This window comes from Teleopsis dalmanni, chromosome X, assembly GCF_002237135.1.
Source record: "Teleopsis dalmanni isolate 2A chromosome X, ASM223713v2, whole genome shotgun sequence".
NCBI classification, from domain to species: Eukaryota; Metazoa; Arthropoda; class Insecta; order Diptera; family Diopsidae; genus Teleopsis; species Teleopsis dalmanni.
In genome coordinates, this window is record NC_051848.1 from 54,101,240 (window position 1) to 54,110,158 (window position 8,919).

The 8,919-nt window shown below is 30.7% G+C and overlaps 2 protein-coding genes across 2 annotated transcripts; both read left to right on the forward strand.

Annotated features, from left to right (window-relative positions):
- The first annotated feature begins 1,702 nt into the window (after positions 1–1,702).
- Positions 1,703–2,337, forward strand: LOC119662485. The gene is made up of 2 exons (XM_038072115.1): positions 1,703–2,076; positions 2,128–2,337. Exons 1-2 carry the CDS (start codon positions 1,737–1,739, stop codon positions 2,232–2,234), a joined length of 447 nt encoding a protein of 148 aa, XP_037928043.1. The 5' UTR covers positions 1,703–1,736; the 3' UTR covers positions 2,235–2,337.
- Positions 2,338–5,271: 2,934 nt separating this feature from the next.
- Positions 5,272–6,784, forward strand: LOC119662373 (protein Aatf-like). The gene is made up of 2 exons (XM_038071975.1): positions 5,272–6,581; positions 6,643–6,784. The coding sequence occupies exons 1-2, from the start codon at positions 5,287–5,289 to the stop codon at positions 6,743–6,745; spliced, it is 1,398 nt and encodes a 465-aa protein (XP_037927903.1). The 5' UTR covers positions 5,272–5,286; the 3' UTR covers positions 6,746–6,784.
- Positions 6,785–8,919: the final 2,135 nt, after the last annotated feature.

Below are 8,919 nucleotides of genomic sequence, written 5' to 3' on the forward strand. Positions count from 1 at the left end.
TGAAGTTTGAATACAAGGCCTTCAATCCATACTGTATTGTAGGCGTTTTCAATGTTCAAACTCACAGCCACAGTAGGTTGGGAGTTGTAGAGACCAACACAGATATCGCTTTGTAAATGCTAACTTTTAACTGAGTGGTGCTCTAAAATACTTTAAGACATGTAATAAATATTAAGTCAATGACAAAAATATAGGATTCGTGGTTGATTTAAATATAAAAAAATAAGTTTTATAGACTTTGTAATATAAAATAATAATTTATAAATATAAATTTATAATAGTTTATAATTCGTCCAGAGGCTGTTGGCTTTTGGCATCATTTTTTAATTATAGGATAATGATAATTTCATGAAGTCATACTACATAAATGAAATGGATCCCTCAACACTTAAATGGACACTTGAACGATCGCAAGTGAAACGATTTTACAAAAAGGAGACAAATCAGACTGCAGCAACTTCAACTATATATTACTCATAAGAAGATCATAGAATGTATTTAGGTCGTGTGCGAGTTAGGCTAAGTTGCGTTCTAAATGAGGGAAATACTAAGTTGTGCCGATAATGTAGTTATGTGTCGATACGTGTTGATAAATGGCTAAATGCTTGCAGTGCAAAAAATCCCAAAAAATCTCCCATTTGGTTTAGCATCAACTTAGCCTAACTCGCACACGTCCATAGTAATATGTACAAGTATAGTCGATATTCGCGAAGGATATTCTGGACCAATGCCAATATTGATTTAGAACAAATAGATTAACTACTGATCAATATTTGAAAAATATAACTAATATAAACTTGATTTGCATTGCTTTGTTGCCTTTTTAAACGAACTTTCGATAGCATCAAGAAAATTGGCGAAGTACGTAGTACCAATGAAACTCTCAAATTTTTGAGTTTTGTATAATACAAAACATCTGATTAAATCGCAGAACACCCGTAATAATGAGTTGAATGCCGACAGTCCATACGCTGCTAAAGGAATAAACTCTAACGATGAGCCTTTGTTCATCCTGACCTATACTACTATGATGATGATGAATGTTTCCCTGAAATTATTTACGAAAACTGACGTGCTTACCAACGCCGCGTTATCGAATCTCAGAACGGTTACAGGCTCCTCGGGAAGGTATACAGACCTGCGATCAGTTATTGCTTAGTCTGAAGAAGTGATAAACAATAATCCAGTCAAAGCGTAGAGAGGTTACGACGAAATCTCGCAGTTAATAGAGAGTACAAATGCTGACTCAGCCAGTCTCAATACAATAATATTGATTTTTGACAATGACCTTCCGCCCTTTGGCTTTAATTAAGAAATTCAAATATTCCATGTTCCGCAAATGGCTGATGAGAGCGCGGAGAAATACAAAGCGTCTTAAAAAACGCTATCTATTTTAGCGGTGATTTATGTGTTAATATATAAATTTACGTGGAAGAATAAAATTACAGAAAATTTATAAAAATTAAAACTAATTGTGTTTTAATCTACCGTATTTTTCCACACTTATTTTGTTTCTAAGATGTCGAAACCATAAGATGATTCTCGGGTTTAATTTCTAATTAATTTATAAAAATTGTGTTTTGATTTTTATGTCAAATTTTATTTTAATCTATATACATTAGACTAATTCAATAATTTGATATATATATGAATATAGTTAATTTTAAACTATAAGAAAATATATATAAAGTAGTTCAAATTTTTCTCCGTGTTTTTTTAAAAAGTTATAAATTAAAATGAATATAATTGAAGTTTCTGCTCGAAAATTTGAAAAGAACTCGATTCCATATGATCTGCTGATCGAGTTAATTTTGATCTTATTTCTGCAAGTAACTGGAACACGAGTCGTCATGAAGAACAGCGGACCACTTGAGAATGACATATCAGCATTGATATTCTATATCACTGTTATTCTACTTTTAAATCGTTTACGTATAGAGGGCCTGGGTAGCCGTTATCTTCAATATCTGTGCTTCGTGTTCCGAGTTGTTGGTGTCGTTCTAATCAGCGAGGTGGCAATGACGACAGGTTGGCCCACAATGAACACATTATTGCGTCAAATATATGAAACCATTGGTAATTAATTTATTAATTTAAGACTTAGTTTCATAACTATTATCTTTGAAGATTTTGGCTTAGACTTGTTGCGTTTATTGGTTGTCCTAAGTTTATTTACTGTAACAATAATTATCACTGGTTGCGGAAACATTCTAAAGGAACAACTCTCTCTATAACCGAAAGGAGGAAATTAAATTTATGACAGACTGTGGATCCTGCGTTCAAGATTTAAACAATAAATTTCAGTTACTTATGTGCAAAATTAGTTTATTTGATCTTCTAAATATTATATACTCAATGTTATTTCAATTAAATTTCAAATAATTTTTCGCATATTTTGGAGGAATTTGTTTTATTTTGATATTTCTATTAAATCTTACACTTGGTTGGTATCATTTAGTTTAAATGTTGATATGTATTTAAATATAATTAAATAATAGGTCTGTTCCACGAACTACTCGTAGTAACTTTGAGTAACAGTGTGTATACACAAATGCGTTCCAAGAGCAAATTTTCAAGTAAATGAGAGCATCTAAGAGAGCGTAACATCTCTGTCGAAATTTGAAAATGCTACACAGACTTTAAAAGTAAAATTTGTGTTGATGTCTGAATCAGCTGTTTTGGTCTGAATTTAAATTTTTGTATTGTTTATTTGCGCGGTACTGGTGTTCTCACTAGACTTCACACAAAGCTGTTCCATGAAAATCTGTGTAAAGAGCGTAATTTCAAATCAAATATTTGTCAAATATTTGTACAATATATAAGTAATAAAGTGAAAGAGTGGGAGTAAAGGTCCATGATGCGTCACAAACAACCTCTCTAGGTTAAAGTGTAGAAGTTTTAAAAAGGAAACGAATAAAAGTTAGGAAATATTTATACATAGATAGAAACTGAGATTTGTGTAAATCCTGTGTAAATAAACTAAGTTCTTAATTTAGCGCTTTGATGGTAATGCAAGAACTTGTAAATGATAGGTCTGTTCCACGAGCTACTCATAGTAACTTTGAGTAAACACTGTGTATACACAAGCGCGTTCCACCAGTAAATTTTCAAGAATTTTTGTGTAAATTTTACTTCTGTTTTACTCATGTTTTACTATGAGTAGCTCGTGGAATAGACCTAATATTTAATAAATAAGAAAGGGAAAGTGTATGCAAAAATTTTGCTAGAGTGTAGACAGTGTAAACACCCTTTAAGAAATTAAATTTAAAGTTATTTGCTTTAAATGACTTTCCATAACACCCTCATGGACCCAGCCAACAGGGTATATAGCGATGATAGATAAATAATAATTTAGAAAATTTTCGTTTTTTTCTTCAATTCGTAAATAATAGAATAATTGATATTATTGACCGGTACCCTGTTAATTACATACATATATATGTCAGTAGAACGACATATTATTTGTGGGGAAATTATTCCGTGGCGCGCCCTGACTACTTCTATGAATACATACTTGTTAAAATTTTAAATAAATATATTGAAACAAATAAAAAATATATATTTGTCATTTGTTTTTATATTGACATATTGACTCCTATAACTTTTATACATAACCATAATAATAATTCCCAATAAAAAAAAAACCATCTTACGTTTTATCTTAGTGGTCAATCAGTGTGGGCATGTGTATATCCCGATAGTCTACGGCAATAATACTAATTCCAATATTTTGTAATAATTGAGACATTCTTTTTAAGTAGAAACAAATTCATAAATGCTAGAATATAAATAAATATCATGTGGAATTTAAGGCAATTATTCAGGAACTTAATAACTTTTTCCTTTATGTTTTTTTTTTTAATATTAATAATTATTATGTAAATTTGAATTATAATCGCAATCATTCCACGCAGATGCACCTAATTCCTTGCGCTTAATACACTTGAACTAGTGTTTAAGAAGGGAGTGGAAAAGTTAGTTACACAATCGCTCGATGATTATATTAAAATCTGCAATTTTTATTATTTTTCTACAAATTTAAGTAAATTTTAAAGTAAATAATAAACTAATTTTTTATATTTTTATTAAAAATTTTTTCAATTATACCCTTAGCGCCAAACACAGCTGACATGTAGAATGCGTTGCCAATTATTTTCACAAAGAAGACCTAGATCATAATGAAGTTTTTGACCAGTACGTTTTATTGTTTAAGTTAGAATTTCCATTAGGCTACTCTGGTCTTATTACTAGGATGCAAATAAAATTCAATTTATTTCATTTTTCACCCGACGTTTCGTTGGTTATTTTCCAACATCTTCAGGGGTATCTAAAATATTTTTTATTTAATAATTATGTTTTTTAATTTTTATAACACAATTTGAAAATAAATATATTTATCAATTATTTATCAAATTGTGTTATAAAATTAAAAAACATAATTATTAAATAAAAAATATTTAGATACCCCTGAAGATGTTGGAAAATAACCAACGAAACGTCGGGTGAAAAAATGAAATAAATTGAATTTTATTTGCATCCTAGTAATAAGACCAGAGTAGCCTAATGGAAATTCTAACTTAAAATTATATATTTATTTTCAAATTGTGTTATAAAAATTAAAAAACATAATTATTAAATAAAAAATATTTTAGATACCCCTGAAGATGTTGGAAAATATGCGTTAATGGAAATTCTAACTTAGACCTAGATCATTGTTTGCTGAAACGCAGCTAATAGATCAATAGAAACTAGATCTATTAGAATTAAAAATTGAGCTGCTTCATATTTAATTTAAATAAGGAAATATATGAAAAATTAAAGTTGAACGTATTCAATGAAAAATGTCGTTGGCAATGCGATTTTTTAATATGATCCAAACAAAAACATATAAACGTAAACAAAGAGGTAAAACATTTCATATATAAATATTAAGTTGATAAATATAATACATTACCGTACCGTTTCAGCTATTGAAAAATGTATATACATATATATATGTATATAAATATACATGTTATATTACCTCAAGTGATTGAAATTGTATGCATAGTTAATTTAAAATTCATTAATTATATTCCGTTTATACATAAAATATTTTTATTGCAGTAAATGTCAGCAGCGAGTTATGCAGAGTCCACTGTAATAATGGATTTCAATAAAATAAGTTCCACTTGTAGATTTGACAGCTCTTTTGACATTTTGAAGCAATAATAACAAATGCACATGTCAAAATAGTAAATGGAAATTAATTTGTTTTAGCAACGTATTTATATAAAATAAAACATAATGGCACAGAAAAATAAATATAAATCAAAGACTGTATCAGATAAAATAACTGATTTAATTGTAAGACCGAATGCTGAAGATAGTGCCGAATCTGATGACGAGATAAATGAATTACCGCGTGTTGTTGATTTTGAAGAAGATTATGAATTACCTGATGCGAAAGCCACTGAATTCAGGAAACGTAATATTAAGCTGTTATCCCAACAAAGTGAACGTTATAGAGGAAAATTAGCTTCACGTAAAGACTTTAGTAGCGATGAAGAAAGTGAAACCAGCATTAATAGTGAAGACGACGAATACGAACACTCAAATGATAGCAAAGACGCTTTAAAAGAAGCAGAGGAGTCTGCAAGTAACGCGAGCAGTGATATGGATGAAGTTTCTGAAAATGAACAAAGCGATTTTGATGAGAGTGAAGAAGATTATGATGGTGAAGTAGCTAACACAGATAGTGAAGATGATAACAGTGATGAAGATGACAGCAGTGATGAAGATGAAGAAGCTGATAACACCACTGAAATGGTTGCTGAAAAAAATATTCAAAAGGAAATGCAAAAAGGTTTATGTGTACAAAATCAAGTACGCATTTGGGAAAAACTATTAGAGTTACGTATACAATCACAGAAATTATTAACAAAAGCAAATCAGTTACCCATCATCGAAGACAGTACTGTAGAACTTACAAACACTAGAACCGAAACCACACAAAAGTTGGGTGTTCTATTGAATTCATTTCTGACATTACAAAGTGCACTTACAAATCAATTTTCTGAACTAAAAAGTAATATGCAACACACGCTAAAGCGTCCATCACCATTCGTTAATAATGAAATGCCACCAGTAAAACGAATTGCTACACATTTACAGGAGCGTTTTAAAGAATTTCACACATATCGCAATCAAGTTTTACTTAAATGGGATGATCGTACAAAGTTATTAGCGCCCGGTGCTGGCAGTAAAAAGAAATCCCTTCACGATGAGTTTAATGTATTACAGAAAATAGATAATGCTTTAATGAATCGTAGTACACTTATTGAAAAATCGCAATTGCTGAAAAATAATACAAAAACAGCAGAAAACAATAATGAGGATGATGAGGATAGTGAGACACCCAATCCAAATATATATGATGACAGCGAATTTTATCATCAGCAATTACGCGAACTAATTGAGTATAAAGCAAACACGTCCACTAGCATGATGGAGGTGACGAAACAAATGTTGGAATTGCAGAAATTACGTCAGAAGATGAAAAAGAATGTCGACACACGAGCAAGTAAGGGCAGGAAATTACGGTATGTTTTATTATATTAAAATTTATTAAATAAAACTAATTAATGTGTTTAATTTTTACAGTTATATGGTGCATAATAAACTAATAAGTTTTATGGCGCCAATTGATGACACAACGTGGACAGATGAATCAAAGGATGAACTTTACAAATCACTTTTTGTATAATGTATGGATGTAAATAAATTTTTAGATATTGTTCAAATATTTAATTTTATAATAAATTGTTTTTACTTAATTTATAGACATATAAAAATTTTATTAGTACGGTAACACAGTAAAATCTCTGTTAAATAGATGTTCTCATAAGTGGACAACTCTCATAAATGTGCGATATTGCTAGTACCCAATATTCTTTAAACGAGACAATACTCTTAATCTGACAGATCGTTGCTGTATTACACAATATTAGTGTTTCTAATAGCTATTTTAACGTTGTTCATTTGAAGACATTTAGAAGCTCTTTATTGACTAAAAATTTTGTTAATTACAATTATTTGGAAATTAAAAAAGTTATGTATTATTTCACTATGTTTATTCCATATATGTTAAATTAAATATTAATTAGTAATTAGTAACTAGCAACAACGCATGATTAAAAGAAAAGTTTTGATAACAGTATCTGTTCAAGGGAATTTTCACTAGTAATTGGTAGTTTAATCTGATTTATTTGATTTGAATATTAAGTTACGAGGGCTTTGAACATAAACATTTATAAGTATTTATTTATATTACTTACTTACTTACTTAGTTGGCCATTACAGACGTGTGTCGCCCTTGGCAGCGTCGAGTAGCCTCCGCCAGTCATGTCGATTAGTTGCTTTTTGACGCCAGTTGGTAGTACCGAGGGCCCCCAAATCGTTGGTCACCTGGTCCTTCCACCGAAGATGCGGACGTCCTCTACCGCGTTTTCCATCTGCGGGTACAGAATCAAATACCTTTTATTTATATTACATTCACAAATACTTGAGCCTTAACGAAACTAGTTATCAATATATATATAATTCCTATTGTAGATATATATATAGGATCAAGTGGAAATACTTAGAATAAACATAAAGATCTGTAGGTTTAAAATTCGAATTCATAGTGTCAAGTATTTAATGCCAAAGTCTTGTCACATTTGGGATTGTACATCAAAATGTCTTTTTTCTCACGACTATAAACTAATTTCACCACATCTTTCTATTTTGAGTGCAGAGGCTCTGGCCATAAAACTTGATACAATATCGAATTTCTGATCTATATAAACAGTATATAATTGAAGCTGTTAAAAACCTGAAGCGCTATTAGCTTATAGAAATAACTTCATACATTATCCTTACAAAATTAAAATCATATAGGTTCATACATTATCCTAACAAAATTAAAATCATATGGGTTTTCGGGCACGAAGGAATCAAAAGAATTGAACTAGTATATCGAGCTATCACTGTTGCCATCCGTTCTCTCTTGGGCTTAGTCAAACATACATATTCAATACATATTTAATATTATAAGCAAACATATGAAGATGCATGAGCAACGAAATGGTCAACATACATTCATTGCTACAAGTCGTTTAATGCCAGTAGATTCAAAACAATATACCCACAATTATCAATCCGTCAACAATGTCAAACTTTTATTTGATTTCGTGTGGGACATACAAAACATTCGCATAAGTTCCTTTTGAGTGGCGATGAGCCATCTAATTATCATTTTGTAATAGTCCACCATCCATAGATCATATACTTAACAATTGCTTTATCTTTCAACCTATTTAAATTAATATTTTTGTAATATATTTAACCTACCAGACCAGATAATCAGACCGGTACTACTCTATGGGTGTGTCGCATATAGCAAAGCTGCCAATTCTACTATCCAGAAGCTGGAAATTGCTCAAAGTCAAGCTCTCCGAAGACTCTTCAAAGTGCATAGGTACAGCCGCCAAATGACATGCTGAGACACCTTATAATAGATCCGGTCAAAAAATACATAAGGGACAAAGCCCTGAAGCTGAGCTGAGAAAACCGACAGAGTGTCTATTTAGCACTAACTAATCTTAGAATAATTACTAGCCACACAGGGCGGTACGCAGATCTTAGATCAGTCATCGAATAAGCACAAAGCTTTTGAGGAATACATAAATTAGGCAGTGAGAGGCATGGAACTCTGAAGAAACCTCCCAGCTATCAAGGAGTGAAAGTGCCCAGATGCACTAACTCAAAAAAGACTCAACATGAACAGTTACTATTAAAAAATATTTATTTATTTATTTGTAAGTTAACATTAAAATTAATTTTAAAGTAAACTAAGAATAAAGAACTAGAGTACTGGGTATATGCCGCTTTATTGAA

Bases quoted from the DNA above. Each gene is read 5' to 3' on its own strand.
- LOC119662485 (XM_038072115.1), top strand. From the start codon at position 1,737: ATGAATATAATTGAAGTTTCTGCTCGAAAATTTGAAAAGAACTCGATT. The intron at 2,077-2,127 runs GTAATTAATTTA...TTATCTTTGAAG, and splicing joins TCAAATATATGAAACCATTG to ATTTTGGCTTAGACTTGTTG.
- LOC119662373 (XM_038071975.1), top strand. From the start codon at position 5,287: ATGGCACAGAAAAATAAATATAAATCAAAGACTGTATCAGATAAAATA. The intron at 6,582-6,642 runs GTATGTTTTATT...TAATTTTTACAG, and splicing joins AGTAAGGGCAGGAAATTACG to TTATATGGTGCATAATAAAC.